At 46.5% G+C, this 15,166-nt stretch overlaps 1 protein-coding gene across 3 annotated transcripts in view; it reads right to left on the bottom strand.

Annotated features, from left to right (window-relative positions):
• Positions 1 to 4,183: 4,183 nt before the first annotated feature.
• The window catches only part of UBE2T (ubiquitin conjugating enzyme E2 T), a 17,208-nt gene continuing 6,225 nt past the window's right edge, over positions 4,184 to 15,166 (bottom strand). For 2 of the 3 annotated variants that reach the window (XM_028488227.2, XM_024130559.3), the window contains exons 4-9: positions 7,401 to 7,571; positions 6,744 to 6,813; positions 5,555 to 5,660; positions 5,345 to 5,443; positions 5,139 to 5,216; positions 4,184 to 4,540 (exon numbers count right to left, since the gene is read on the bottom strand). In XM_028488227.2, coding sequence (XP_028344028.1) covers positions 4,415 to 4,540; positions 5,139 to 5,216; positions 5,345 to 5,443; positions 5,555 to 5,660; positions 6,744 to 6,813; positions 7,401 to 7,571 — 650 coding nt within the window. In that variant the 3' untranslated portion in view covers positions 4,184 to 4,414. Of the gene's footprint in view, positions 4,541 to 5,138; positions 5,217 to 5,344; positions 5,444 to 5,554; positions 5,661 to 6,743; positions 6,814 to 7,400; positions 7,572 to 11,527; positions 11,699 to 15,166 lie in introns of those variants that run through there. The other variant, XM_007127675.4, reaches the window with a different exon arrangement.

Here is a 15,166-nt window from a genome sequence, read left to right as displayed (position 1 = left end):
GGGGTGGGCCTGTGCCTGGGGTGCCTGTTGCTCTGGCCCAGTGGCCGCTTTCCTCCTTCTGGGAACGCCGATTCCACCTCAGCCACGGCCCCCACCGCCCCCTAATGCATGCGGCTCGCGGGGGGACTCGGCTCCGGCTCCAGTGGTGGCCGTGACCCCGGCTTATTCTCTCTCTGCCACCGCGATGGGTCCGAGGACGGGCTCCCATCTCCGGGGCGCCCGGTGAGCTGGGGAAAGCATGACCGGACCCCTCGGTTTGTGAAGCGATGAGTCCCTTGCTCGGGTGCGAGTGTGAGATCCGTCGCTGGGCTGGAGAGGACTCCTCTCTCCACACCCCCCGCGCAAAGCCTGGAGTAAACCCACTCACCCCTTAGCAATCCCTGGGGGAAGAGGGCAGCCGTGAATGGGGTTTGGACGGCGAGGAGGGTGGGCGGGGCGGGCTGTCAGCTGGGGAGGGTGGTGCCGGGAGGGGGTCCGCAGGGCAGAGGGGGAGGGCGGAGGGGCAGGAGACCAGCCTCCTGGCTTCCTCCCGGAACCTGAGCCCTGCAGGCTCTCCCCTGGGAGCGCACAGGTGGCTTCAGAATCGCAGGACCAGGCGTCAGCACAGGGACACGCCGTACGTAGGGAGCACCCACGCCCCTCCTCACCGGGTGGGGGAGGGGCTGCCCCACAGCTGCCCGGGCCGAGGGGCAGACGCACAGCAGCCGGAACAGTGTCCGCGCAGTCGGGACATGGGGTCGTGAGCCGGTCCAGGCCTTCCACCGACAGCCGGCCGTCCCGAGGTTTTGCTCGACTTCTCTGCCTCGTTATCATCAGTGACATGGAAATGGCAGCGGTACCTAAGCTCTGGAGGTCACCGAAAAGATTAAAGGAGATTTTTCATGTAAAGAGCTTAGCTTAGTTCCTGGCACCTAGTAAGTACTCGAGAGATGTTAGATGTTATTACTTAATCCAAAAAGCGACGAGAAACCGGGGCTCTGAGCTGTCTTCCGGCTCAGCCTTGAGCACGCTTGACGAGGAAGGGGAAGGGTGCCCGGAGGAGCCGCTCCCAAGAAGAGGGCAGGCAACCCGGGCTCGGAGCCCGGCAGGAGGCTGCGGGTTCGCGGGCGTCCATGGGTGGCGGTGCCGGGGACCCTGGGCCGTGAGAGAGGGGCCAAGGTGGCCGGTGAGCTGTCAGCAGGGGGCAGCTGGGGGCTCCCCGGAGAGGACGTGTCCAGGGGGACTCGCAAGCATACCTCCGGGTCTGGGGGGAACCCCGAGACTGAAGCTCGCCCCCGGGGCAGCTGCCTCTGATGGGGGGTCCGGGGGAAAGTGGCTCAGCAGGCCTTTCTCCAAAGCCTAGCTGCAAGGTCCCGCTTAAAGGCAGGCAGCGACGGGAGGAGGACGGAGGTGCGGCCCAGTGGGAGGTGGGGTCGGGGGAGAGGCAAGCCCACGCGGGGGAGAAAGCGAGGGCGCCTGTCCCCTGATGGAGGCTGAGAGCTGGGGCGGATGGGCGCTCGGGGGCCCCGGCAGGAGCCATGCTGACCGGACAGAAGGAGAAAGTGCAGGCGTAGCTTCTGGGCACGGAGACCTGCGCCCACCGCCCCGCCTCTCACAGCCGCCCGGGCTCCCTGCGTGGGATGCAAGCCTCCCAGCGGCCAGTCAGCCCCGGGGGCAGGTTCTGGAGCCACAGCGCACCCCCCGGCCCCCCGCCCCCAGGCTGCCCCAACCTAAACAGGGCAACCTCGGGGAGCTGCTTGCTGACGGAAAAATAACTTGGCTGGGAAAGGAGCTTTATTTGTCTGTGCCGAATTCCCGCCGCAGCCGAGGGGTGAAGAGCTGGTCTCCAGCCTCAGCCCGCAAGGTGGGTGGTAAGATCTGTTCTTACTTAGATTTTGGGGAGCCGCGGGGGGCGGCAGGAGAGGATACTTGGAATCCGCGGTCACGATGTCATCTCCTCTTGCTTGTCCTGGCAAGCAGCGCTTCGGGGCCTTATGTGGCTGGACCGTCGTCCCCGCCCCCAGCCCCTGCCAAGCTCGCGGGGTCGGCCCCGTGCCGGGCGCTCTGGGTGCAGCACCCCGGTCAGCCCCCACAACTGTCCCCCCGCTTCTACAGGACAAACCCAAAGCGTGGAGAGGTTGAGCAGGGCTCTGGGGGCGCACGGTTGGCGAGCAGCGCTGCCTGGGCCGGCCCAGGGTCTCCTGGACCCGTGTTCATGCTTTTGATGCTTTGCCATCCTTCCTGGGCTGGGGGCGGGGCTGGGCTTCCCCATCTCCCTCTTCTCTCACTCCTGTTCTCTGCCCAAGTCCCCTGTATTTGCTAACCCAGAGATGGAGGGATGGCTTCTAATACCTCCGGCTTTGCTATTTCTTGCAATTAGTGCAAAGGCCCTTGTGGCCACTGTGTCCCAGCACTTGGAGTGGACGCACTGGCAGACGGGTACAGGGCCATGAGGTACACCAGGTAATGGCCACGGCTCCTTCGGAGGGGCCGGACAAGGGCGTCCCTGGGCAGCTACATGGGCTGAGGCCATCACGGTCCAGGTAGAGTCAGGGGGACGGCACAGGCCAGAGAGGCTGGCGTGCTGAGATTGGAGGGGGCCAGTGTGGCTCGGCGTGGTGCAGAGCGGAGGGTGTGCGGGGAGGGGAGGCTGAGGGGAGGCACTGGAGGGTGTTAGGAGGAGGTGCCGTCCGGCTTCTTCATCACCTGAAGATGTTCTTCCTGCTGTGAGAAGCATACGGACCGCGGAGGGCCCAGGCTGGAGGCCAGGGGACGAGGCGTCGGCCGTGACGGCAGCGCACCTGAGGGACCCGGTGGCGGCCAGCTGTGGCGGGGGCTTGTCCTTTCCCACGACGACCCCCCGAGGCCACCCCGCTTCACACCTGGCCTGTGCCCCCGTCAGCACCATCGGCACTTGGTGTCTCCCTGCCACAGTGGCTGGTTTTTCCACCGCCGCCGGATGTGAACAAGAAACACGCGACCCTGAGGGCTGCTGGTGGTCACCGCAGGAGGGGAAGAAGCTGAAGGAGGGGACAGTGAGGGCGGCTGGCCGATGCGAGAGGCAGCCTCTGAGCCACCAACCCCGACGCCCGCCCTGGCCCCAACTCCCGGTAAACGGGGCAGAGAACTTCCTGGGTATTATCACCAGCCAGTTGGGTCGCACAGCTGAAAGCAGCCTGGCTGATATACTAATGGCATTTAGAAACCCCAAATCTGACTTAAATGTGCCCAAGTATAGGAGACAAGCCTGGAACAAAATTAATTCCTGGGCTTTAACAAGAGAACACAGCTGATTGTGAGAAGTGGGTTCAAGAATTACGTAGAAGTTGGAAATGTACGCAGCGGGGGGGACACCGAGGAAATTTACGTTTTCGGTTGACGCTGTCGTCTGTCGCCACCACTCGTGCTCTAAGGCAGGCCACTGCCGAGCGCAGGGCGGCTCTGCAGTGCATGAAGGGAAACTGCTTGCTCACTGGATGCACCCCGCGTGCACGGGGCCCAGCCTGGCACAGGACTACCAGCCTGGGATACAGGCGGGACATGACAGTCTCTTTCTCTGCCTAGGCGGCCCCAACATCTGCTCTCACTCGGCACCTCGTTCCACTTCAGCCGATTTCTGCCCAAATCTGTTTTCTCCGTCATCTAAACGGAATGATAAACACAGGCCCGAGTGTACTGTAAAGTCACGAGCAGGGATCCGAGCGTGCACCTTAGTACTTGCCGTGAAATGAAGCTAGAGACAGAAAGGACTGTGAAAATCCATGTAAATCTGTATGATTATCTGGTTAATCCCATGCCTGATTTTCTCACCATTATATTCTAAAACACTTGGCACACAGCAGGTGTTCAGTCACTATTGGTTGAACAAACGAAAGTTATACCACAGCCATGTAAGTAAGTCACAGAAAGTGCAAGCTTCAAGAAACGTTAACAGAAGGGTAATTACCTCTTCCCCACACCGTTTAAGACTTTTGAAAACCTAGAATCCCGCAAGCGTGACGGTCACCGAATTGTCTCTAAGGCTATTTGAGCCCCACGTCCATCATTCAGTGTCCTGAGTGATGCTGGGGAGTCGGCAAAATAAAGGACAACAATCCCACGTATTTTCACCTTCTTACTGTATAGCTCCCTGACCACTTGGCTCCCAGACACACATTCAGGACAAACACATACTCAACACTACATGATCATTTATTTTCCAGGTTTACAAGTTTTGGAATACATATGTATGAGCTAAATAAAACAAACTACACTCAAGAGAATCAACGTAGAGCAGAACATATAAATACACAAGGTCTGTTTCACAGGATACAAAAATGATAATGTCATCAAATACAAAGAAAAACATTCCAGAACTGTGAGCAAATTGGACCATGCTGGCAAAGAACGCTGGCAAAGAACGTTATTAACTAAGATGGGCCAGGACCACCCCACCCTAAACATCAGGACAAAACTTCTTTTCTACGCCGCCCAGGTGCCTGGCTTTCCTTTTCTGTGCTTCGCTGTGTCCTTCTGAGTCACCCGCCTCGGGGGGGTTATCAGGCGTCTCTTCTTCATCGGCCTAAAAAGGAGCAGGCGGGGTAGAGCACAAGGTTCACACCGGCTATTCTCCCAGGTCCTCCTTTGCTGCCTCCTGGATAGGACATTGTCTCCAAAAACAGCCTCCCCAATCCTCTGCGCGGGTTAATTTTTAACCCTTTTCACAAGTGACACTAACCGCCATGGAGCTCAGTCCAAAGCACGGGGCAGCTCAGCGAGAACCCTGTGTGCTCGTCTCTGCTCCTGAAGCTTGTCTTTTGTTAAATGAGGGAACAATCGATGAGAGATGGGGACGCTTCTCCTTCTCCTTCTCCCTTCCTCCGCGTCCACTTCCCCTCCCGCCCTCCCCGACTCCTGCAAAGAGCTCCTTCTGGCCTATACAAGAGACCTCGGCTGCCCTGTGGTATCGTGGGTGGACTGCAGCTGCCAGGAAACCCTCCGGCCGGCTGAGCTATCTGCTGAATAATTACGTAGAAGGCTGCGGTAGGAGAAGATCAACCGGCCATCCCAGTGTCCAGTAAGAACCTGGCAAATCTAATGAACACTTACACACATAGAGACACATTCACGCTTAACAGAACATCAACAGGAGAGCAATCAGAGCTGTACAGACACCCTACCTTCTGTCTCGCGTGCTTCTCTGTCCACTGCCTGGCATTCCTGAGGAAGACTGGCTTGTTGTATTTAAACTCTGAGGACTAAGATGGAAGCAGAGAGTCAACGGAGAGAGACTTGGTAACCAAGCTGCAGCCGCTACGTGACCCTCCCCAACGGAGAGCAGGACGTGGGGAAATCAGGCCGCAAGCGGGGGGCCGGGGGTGCTTACGATGTCGGCCATGAGCGGGTCATCAGGGTTGGGCTCGGCCATGAGCTGCTGAACAGAAGTCAGCAGGGTGGCGATGTTGAGGGACGGTCTCCAGGCGCCCTAGGCAGACAGACAGACAGACAGCGGCCCTAAGAACGTGCTTCTCTAACACAGGTTTTAGAGCCGACGACCACGGAAGGCGAGAGGGTCGCCCCTAGCCCCACCACTCACTTTGGGCGGCAATTTGAGAACATCTAAACAAATCCTTCCAGCAGAATCGATGTTGGGGTGGTAGATGGGAGTCAGAAATCGGATCTGAGGAGGTTCAAATGGGTACCTTTGGAAGCACAGGAGAACACGGAAGTTTTACTCAAGTACTGCTGCTTACATTATAAACAGCTGCTGGTGACCAGGACGACAGCCCTTGAGAGGCAAACCTTTGCTCTTGCCCGATTTTTACTACAAAAATCTATGAACAGTAGAAAAGTTGAAATAATAGTACTGAAAACCCTCTTATACCCACCACCTGGATCAAGCCCCTTCACCCTCTACATACTTCAGCATGTCACTCCTAACAATAAGGTCCCTCTCCTACAGAGCTGCAAAACTATCAGTATACCTGTGAAAAAAATATAAAAATTATTTTCCAATATCATCTACTACTCAGATTTCCTCAATTTTCCCCCCATTTTTTTTTTTACAGATGGGTGTTGAAAAACAGGATCTAATTTTGATTTATACACTGCATTTGGAAAATCGCCATCGGTCTCAGAACTGACGCCCCCCCCCCCCCCCCCCGGGTTACGGGGCTGCTTCTCTCGGGGACGCCCCCCCCCCCCCCACCGTGGTTACTGAGCTGCTTCTCTCAGGACTTGTAACAAGCCTGACCTGGTGAACAGGTGTCTACAAATCACAAACTACACTACAGCTACCACTCCCCTGATGAGCGCCCTACAGGAGACCTGGATTAAAAGGGGCCTTAACACAGAGGCAGAGAGAACGGTGGCTGCCAGGTGCCGTGGGAGCCACTGTTTAATGGGTGCGGGGTTTCAGGTTGGGAAGACGAAGAAGTTCTGGAGATGCATGAGGGGGACGGCTGGATGACAATGTGAATGCGTTTAATGCCACTGAACAATGTGCTTAAAAACGGTTTAGACGGTCAATTTTATGTATATTTTACTACAGTGACGGGCAGGGGGTGGGGTGCGGGTGAGGCCTAGATGTGATCCAGCTCAGTGTTAAGAAAAAGAAATCGAATTCCAAAGACATGAAATAACTTGCCCAAGGTCACATTAAGTCATGGTAAGACGAGGATTAAAATCCAGGTCCTTTAACTCCTGCATTCAACACTCTACGACACTGCTCTGTCTTCCAGTAACTGCGCTTTACCCTGGCAATTTAGGATATAGTTCACACTGACCTCTCAGGAATGTTAACTTCCAGCTTGAAAACACCTTTTTCATAAGGTGTGTTTGCTCCACCTAATATCTCTTAAAAGAAAAGAAAAGAAAAGAAAAAAAAAAAAAAAGAACAAAACGTCAAGAGGTAATCAGATGATCTGAATTACCACACCCCATGGACCTAATGAAGTCTGGTCCTAACGGAGAAGCTGGGTCTGGGACAGAAACTCTCTCAGGGCTTAACAAGTCCCCATGCAATGTACCAGTGTACCCAAAGTTGGTGTCAAACAAAGAATACACAGGAGATCAAAACAGAAGGGGGCCAACGCTGGCCTCAGATCACATACAACCTGCAGTTCTGCCTTGGCTGGAACGCAGTGTTCTGAACACTTACGTTTCCCATCTGGCCTCACAGATATTTGAGAAGGTGAGCTTTGGTACTAACTGCTTCAGAGCTGATACCCAGATCTTAGCTTACAAATCAGTAAAAGATGGAATCAAAGGCCAAAGAAGAAATGTCATGGAAACCTTTTATAAATGTAAACAAATTAGGTAGAAAGATGGCGGGGCACTTTGACCTTGCAATTGTCCCCTAGTTTAGAAGAACACACAGGTGTTCAAACTTCAGCACAACCTTTGACAGGGTCGTGACCCATCATGCCTGGTGCGACACTTACGAGCTCGCAGATCTTCCATTCGGTCCCCATCCTGCCAGCACGTGATGCCCGGGGGCGGCTCCGCGGCCAGCAGGCTCAGCTCTCTCTTCAGACGGGATGCTCTCTGCATGACCCCAGGGAGAAGCACCCACACACGGTTCCCGGCGCCGCACTCAACGCTGGCTGGGATCCCTGGGGAGAAAAGGGGCACCCACGAAAGGGTCGGTAACAGTGACCCCAGTTTTTAGCACACGGTTTCAATCCACTGAAGGACAAAGTCCTCATATTAATCTCTATTCTGAGAAGGGAGTCTGAGTTTTTTCTATTTCCTTCTAGTTATCTATTCAAGCAAACACATCTAAAAAAATAAAGTATAAAACAATGCAAAAATTTCTACAAAAACTCTACACGCTTTAAATTAATGTCTGTCTCCACTGATAAATAACTACCTACTGAGGCAGAGCCTGGGTCTAGCTGTGCTCACCACTGCGTCCTTAGGCGCCCAGCAGAGAAATGGATGGTCAAGTACTAGCTGTGGGGGGAGAGGAAGGGCAGTGACGGGGGACAGTCATCACTCCAACGAGAGGTTTATACGCTAATGCTTCAAGGCCTGGGGTTTTCGCCACGTAGTCTGGAATCCACGTATTTCTCAACCCTTCAGAGTCCGCTCCGTCAATTTCATCTTTCTTTAGTATTTCCAATCTTCTTTCCTTCTTCCCACATCAACATTCAAACATGCTCAACATCTCTCATCTAAAACAAGCCCCTCCCCCTTCTCGGCCCTACGCCCCCCTCTGGCCGCCTCTGGCTCCCAGGTGAGTCACAAACACCACCTCCCAGTCTGCTGCCATCTCTACACTTCATTCATGACATTTTTGACAAATACATAACATTAATGTAATCAATTACATTAATATTTACACTTCTGTGTATTAAAATTTTCCTTACCCCCCAAACTTAGATACTTTCACATTTAAGTCTTCGATCCACTAGCAATCAATCTGTGGGTATAGTGTGAGTAGGGGTCCAAGTCTGAATTATTTCCCTCATATGAAAAACCAATTGTCCTAGTCCCATTTATTGAAAAGTCCATCTTTTCCCTGCTTATGTTGGCATAAATTTCCATACATGTATGGCCCTGTTTTGGGATTATCGAATTTGTTTCATTGGTCAACTGTATTATCTTTCAGCCAATACCCCACTGCTTTAATTGTAGCTTATTATTAGTAAGACCTGGTATATGGGAAGGTGAGCTCTTCCCCCTTGTTCTTTTTCTTCAGGAATGTCTTGGTTATTTCTTAGTCCTCTGCTCTCCCATATGAATTTTAGAACAGTTTAAAAAGTCTACAAATATGTACATACACACACACACACACACACACACACACACACACACACACACACACACACACACACACACACACATAGAAAGCTGCTGTGATTTCGAATGGAATTCCACTGACTCCATAGATCAATTTTGGGAGAACTGACATCTTTATGGTAGTGAGTCCTACAGTTCATGAACATGCTATGTTCAGGTCTTTCCGGATGCTTTTCAATAGTTTTATAATTTTCTCTATAAAGAGTTTACCTTTTGTTAGATTCATTCCTAAGTACTTTATATTTTTATCTTTTTTAAAACTCTATTTTCTCCCCATTTCTTATTGATATATGTAAATATAGTAGATTTTTAACCAAAACTTAATAATGCTAATGATGAATCTATTTGGGAGGTGGGCTGCGGTTGGTAATTCTACATATATCATCCATGAATAATCAGTTTATTTCTTTCCTTCTAACCTTTTTCCCGTCTTCTATTCTGGCTATAACTTCCAGTACAATGCTGAAGAAAAGAGCTGATAGCTGGTATTCTTATCCTATTCCTAACCTTAGAGGAAAAACTTTCAACACTATTGCTTATGGGTAAAACTGGCCTATAATTTTCCTTCCTAATTTCGTCATCAGTTATCAAAGTTAAGCTGGCCTCCCGAAATGAGTTAGTTTGACATCCTATAGAAGAGTCTGGGAGATTACCTGTTTCTAAGATGTTTGACAGAATGATACCTGGTAATGGCGTTTTCAATGTGAGAAGATTTTAAACTACAAATCCAATTTCTTTAAGTATTACAGCATTATTTAAGCTTTCTATTTCTTCTTGAGTCAATCTTGGCAAGTTAAATTTTTCTACAAATTTATCTATTGCATTGTTTTACATTTATTTGTATACAGTTATCTTTTCAATTTTGACATATAATGCTATACATTGCTTTCTAAGTACCAGTGCATTACAAAGTTTTGATATGTAGAATGTTTATTCCTCTATTCTCAATATTTTCTAATTTCCATTATGATTTCTTTAATTTATTTAGAAACAGCTTTCTCAATTTGCAAACATGGAGCTTCAGAGTTATATTTACTATTGATTTCTAATATGTAGCTTTTCAAATCCTTTGAAATGTGTTGAGTCTTGCTTTATTGCAGAATATGCAGTCGATGTTCATAAATGTTCCAGGTGTGCTTATAAGTAAGACTGCCCCAAAGTTACAGGCTCAGCGTTCTCTACGCGCCCACTAGAGAGGTGTGCTGGTCGTGTCGCTCAAGTCTTCTCCATCCTTACTGATTTCCCCTTCTCTGTGATTTATCAGTAATGACAGTGATGTTTATTGAGAGCAGCTCATTCTGATGCGAAATCTCTTAATTTCTCCTTGTAGTTCTATCAATTTTTGCCTTATATATTTTAGGCTAAGCTGTTAGATACACATAAATTTAGAACTGCTACATATTCCTAGCAAATTATAGCTTTTATCACTAGCAAAGAACCCTTCTATTCCCTGGTAATGCCTTTTTCTTAAAGTGTATCTCATGTTAAAGCTACTCCAGCTTTCTTCTGGTTGGTATTTGCTGAGACATCATTTTCCATCTTTTTATTTTCAACCTTTCTGCATCTTTACACTTTAGATGTGCCTCTTGTATATGTCTGGATTGATTAAACCCAGTCTTTAAATCTTTATCTTTTAATTGGTATATTTAATATATTTTTATTTACCGATATATTGGTTATCGATTACCATAAAACCACTCGAAACTTAGTGAACAGAAACAACCACCGTTTTGTTTGCTATAATTCTGTGGGTCAGCAATTTGAGCTGGGCTCAGCCTAACAATACTTCTTTTGGTCTTGTCTGAGATTACTAATGTGGCTGAAGTCATCTGGGGGCTCTACTGGCAGCTGAATGGACTGGGAGGTCTAAGCTGCGGTGGTTCATCTCTCTTCCACCTCTGATGGGAGGACCGGCAAAGTCACATTGAAAAGGGGCACACAGCCTGAGTTGGGAGGAATGGTGGCCATCTTTGCAAACAGCCTACCACAATCATAATTACGGACATGTTTATATGTTTCCATATCTTATTTTATATTTTCCGTTTGTCCTTTTTCTAATTTTCTTTTTCTCTTCTTTTGGGTTGACTTATTTTCTCATTCCCTTTCCCATCTACTAGCTTGAAAGTTATAAACCATATTTGTATTTTTTTCTTAAATTACCACATAGATTTTAACATGCATATTTAACTCATCGAAGTCTAAAGTTACCATTAGCCTCCTCCCAAACAATACAAAGACGCTAGAATGACTTAACTCTGATCACAACCTTCACTGTTGACTTACACTGTTTTCTACTTTGATTCTATCATTTTCTTTAAATCTAACAAGGCATTGTTATTACTATTTTATACAAAGTGTAAGAAATACTGGGTGAAAAATTTCCAAATATTAAAAAAATAACAACCTACAAACCCAGGAAGATAGGAGCTACCCAAGCAGGATAAATACAAAGAAAACCACACCTAGGCTAGGCATGTTAGGAGAATAGCAAGAATGACAAGGATGGTAAATAACTACATAAGTATATTCCATATATTCAAGATGTAGAGAAGAGCATGAGCATGTTAAGAAGAAACATGGAAGATATAAAAAAAAAAGACGCAAATTAAACTTCTAGAAATGAAAGACACCATGTCTGAGATTAAAAATATACTGGATGGGGTTAACAGCAGACTAGACAGTGTAAAAGATTAATGAATTTTAAGACACAGTGATACATACAATCCAAAACCAAACAGTGTAAAAAACCGTAAAGAAATGATCAGACCCTTATCAAGCGCCTGTAGGGACACGGAAACCTCTTGCTTCCAAGTACTTAATCGAAGGCTGCCCGTCAGTTGCCAAGGAGATTAAAGATCTCATAAGTTAAATGTTCAGCGAGGACAGAGTGTCAGGAGGGTGTCCCAGAGGCTAACAGTAGGAACAGCAGCACTCCTCACGTCTTTGCCCGTCCTAAGCAAGGTGAAGGAGACGTAAAAGACCAAAATTCACTTATATGGATATGTGGGGGGGGGTTGTCTACCAGCCCCTTCTATGAGTTACTGTCTTAAATGACATATTATTTTATACTGCTAAACTTTCACAAAAGAAGTATATAACAAGAATAGTTGAAAGATATGATATGTACTAAGAACATTCTGGATGAATAAGGGCAATAAGCATTCTAAGTATTCCACATACAAGAACATCGGATAAAAGTGTATACTGCGAAACCCTTAATCCAGGACTTCCATGGTAGTGATCAGACAGCACAAAGGTCAGATAAACACATTAAAGAATTGTATGTTTTATCCACCCGACATGTTTAGTACTGAAGGGACTTTAGAGATCATCTAGTTCAACTTTTAAAAAATACAGACAAAAAAATAAGACATAACAAGGGAAATGGCTTGATTTTTCTGTTTAAAAACTAATGGTTATTTCTGGATCACTGTGACTATGAATAAAGAACTTTCTTTTAAAACGTTTTTCTAGAATGATTATATTATTTATAGAATGAGAACAGTAAGTTATTATAGGAAAAAGCATCCTATTTCCCCTTAAAAAGAATTTCTGGATCTACCTGAATGAGTTTGCCAGGTGGTGCCCAGTTTCCGGCTTCTAAAGTCTTCATTTCCCCTCAACTAAGATTTCTTAACTACCAAGGGAAAGCCCAGTTTTCTAAGACCAATTGTAAGAGCTTCAGCAAGAACAGCTTGAAGATGTAACATCAGCTCACCCTGCTAAATGTCCAGTACCCGAATTCTGATAACATAACCCTATCCTGACAGCTTCTCTAATAGCATAAACCCCATAAGGACAGAACCAATGGTCCGCTCGCAAATTCCATGTCCCAAGGGAGTCCAGACCAGGGTTTTCAGATAAAATACAGGATGCCCAGTTAAATCTCAATTCAAATAAATAAGTTTTTAGTATAAGTATGTCGTAAAAAAAAGAAAAATTAAAAAAGAACAGAACATTAGTGATAACATTAAACAGACTTGAGTTGGGAGAGGGAAGAGGAGAGAAAAAATATTTGAAGAAATAACAGCCAAGAAGTTCTCAAATATGATGAAAACTATAATCTCAGATTCAAAATGCTCATGGAGCCACAAGCATAAGAAACCTGAAGAAAACACCAAGACACATCCTTATTAAACTGCAGAAAACCAGTGATAAAAAGTTTAAAAAGCATCAGGAGGAAAAAAAAGTCATATTATGTACAGAGGAACAAAGGTAAAAAGGCAGCAAATGTCTCCTCGGAGACAATGCATGCCAGAGGACGGTGGAACCACATCTTTAAAATATGGAAAGAGAAAACTGTTGACTTAGAATTCTATATCTGGCAAAAATAAAGGAGATAAAATGGAAAAATCATTAAACATAAGAGTAAATCTTGGCGACCTTGCATTGGGCAAAGTCTTCTTACATATGACACCAAGAGCACAAGAGACAAAAGAAAAAATAAACTGAATTTCATCAAACTTAACAGCTTTCGTGCTTCAAGAACATCATGAAGAAAGAAAGTGAGGGACTTCCCTGGTGGCGCAGTGGTTAAGAATGCAGGGGACATGGGTTTGAACCCTGGTCTGGGAAGATCCCACATACTGTGGAGCAACTAAGCCTGTGCGCCACAGCTACTGAAGCTCATGCGCTCCACAACAAGAGAAGCCACTGCAATGAGAAGCCAACGCGAGGCAACAAAGAGTAGCCCCTGTTCTCCACAACTAGAGAAAGCCCGTGCAGCAACGAAGACCCAGCACAGCCAAAAAAAAAAGAAAGTGAGAAGACAATACACAGTAGGAGAGAAAACATTTACAAATCATACACTTGATAAGGAATTTATTTGTATCCAGAACATATAAATAACTCAATAATGAAAAGACCTGATTAAAAAATGGACAAAGGATCTGAATAGGTATTTCTCCAAAGAAGATACACGAATAATTCAATAAGCACGTGAAAAGATGCTCAACATCATTAGTCACTAGGGAAATGCAAATCAAAACCACAACAAGCTGTAACTTCACAACCACTAAGATAACTATAACCAAAAAGACAGCATCTAAGTGTTGGCGAGGGATGTGGAGACACAAATCCTCATGTTGCTGGTGGAAATGCAAAATGATGCAGCTGCTTTGGAAAACAGTCTGCCTGTTCCTCAAAACAGTTAACAAGGAGTAACATATAACCCTGTAATTCTAATCCTAGGTATATAATCAAGAGAACTGAAAACATATCTACATAAAAATCTGTACATGAATGGTCACAGCCGCATTATTCATAATAGCCAAAAAATGGAAACAATCCAAACGTCTGTCAACTGAAGAATGGATAAACAAAACGGGGAATGTCCATACAATGGAATATCATTCTGCAATGAGAAGAAATAAAGTGATTCACCAATTCCACTTCTGGGAATACATCCAAAGGAAACAACTCTAACTTGAGAAGATATCTGCATCCTCATGTTCAAAGTGTTATTAACAATAGCCAAGACTCAGAAACAACATCCATCAATGGATGAACAGCTAAAGAAGTTGTGGTATGTATACACAACTGAATACTATTCAGCCATAAAAAAAGAGGAAATCCTACCATTTGCAGCAAGATGAATGGACCTTGAAGGCATTATACTAAGTGAAATAAGTCAAAGACAAATACTGTATGACCTCACTCACTTATATGTGGAAAAGGTCACATTTCAGGATCTGGTTCTAAGTTTTGTAGTCTAAAACTTCAACTTGGCAGTAACCCTAGATTTGATAGGGCTTAGATGTACTAATTCATGCCAAGCTCACTCACAAAGACTTAAACATTAATTAAAAGGTCAATTTATTAATTTGTAAAACTACAATAAAATCTTTAACTCCACATATTCTCTCTCTAAGTTATTCCCACTTGGAAAGCTAATTATAATCAGAAGATTACCTGGTGGTCATAGATTGTAGTTAGGAGGACGATAGCAACTTACGATAATCATAAACTTAAATTGAGGCATCTACCTTCACCATATGTTCAAAGGTGACTAAGTTTGTGTATTGGTTGGGCCAAAGTACTCTCCTGAACTGGGCTGCAAAGACAGAGGGTCCCTTGGTTCCCCTTCTCATCTCCAGGGCTGTTGCTCCTCCACAACTGACACACTCAGAAATATTTAAATAGAATTAGTAATACTACAGGCAAATTAATATGTTAAATAGAATCAATTACACTACAACAGTCATTCATGTAAATTATTCCAAATTTCCTTAGCCACACCTTTAAGACCATCTCTGGAACCAGTTACTTTAGGTAATTAACCACTATTTTTATATACTGATCCTTACCACTTTTTCTCAGTAAGCAGACACTGGGGATCAATGACAATAAAACAAATATGCAGAAGTCACAGTCTCGGGGCGGGGGGCAGGGGTACGTCTGAGGGGGC

This window comes from Physeter macrocephalus, chromosome 4, assembly GCF_002837175.3.
Source record: "Physeter macrocephalus isolate SW-GA chromosome 4, ASM283717v5, whole genome shotgun sequence".
NCBI classification, from domain to species: domain Eukaryota; kingdom Metazoa; phylum Chordata; class Mammalia; order Artiodactyla; family Physeteridae; genus Physeter; species Physeter macrocephalus.
This window is presented reverse-complemented; position numbering and strand designations above follow the sequence as displayed.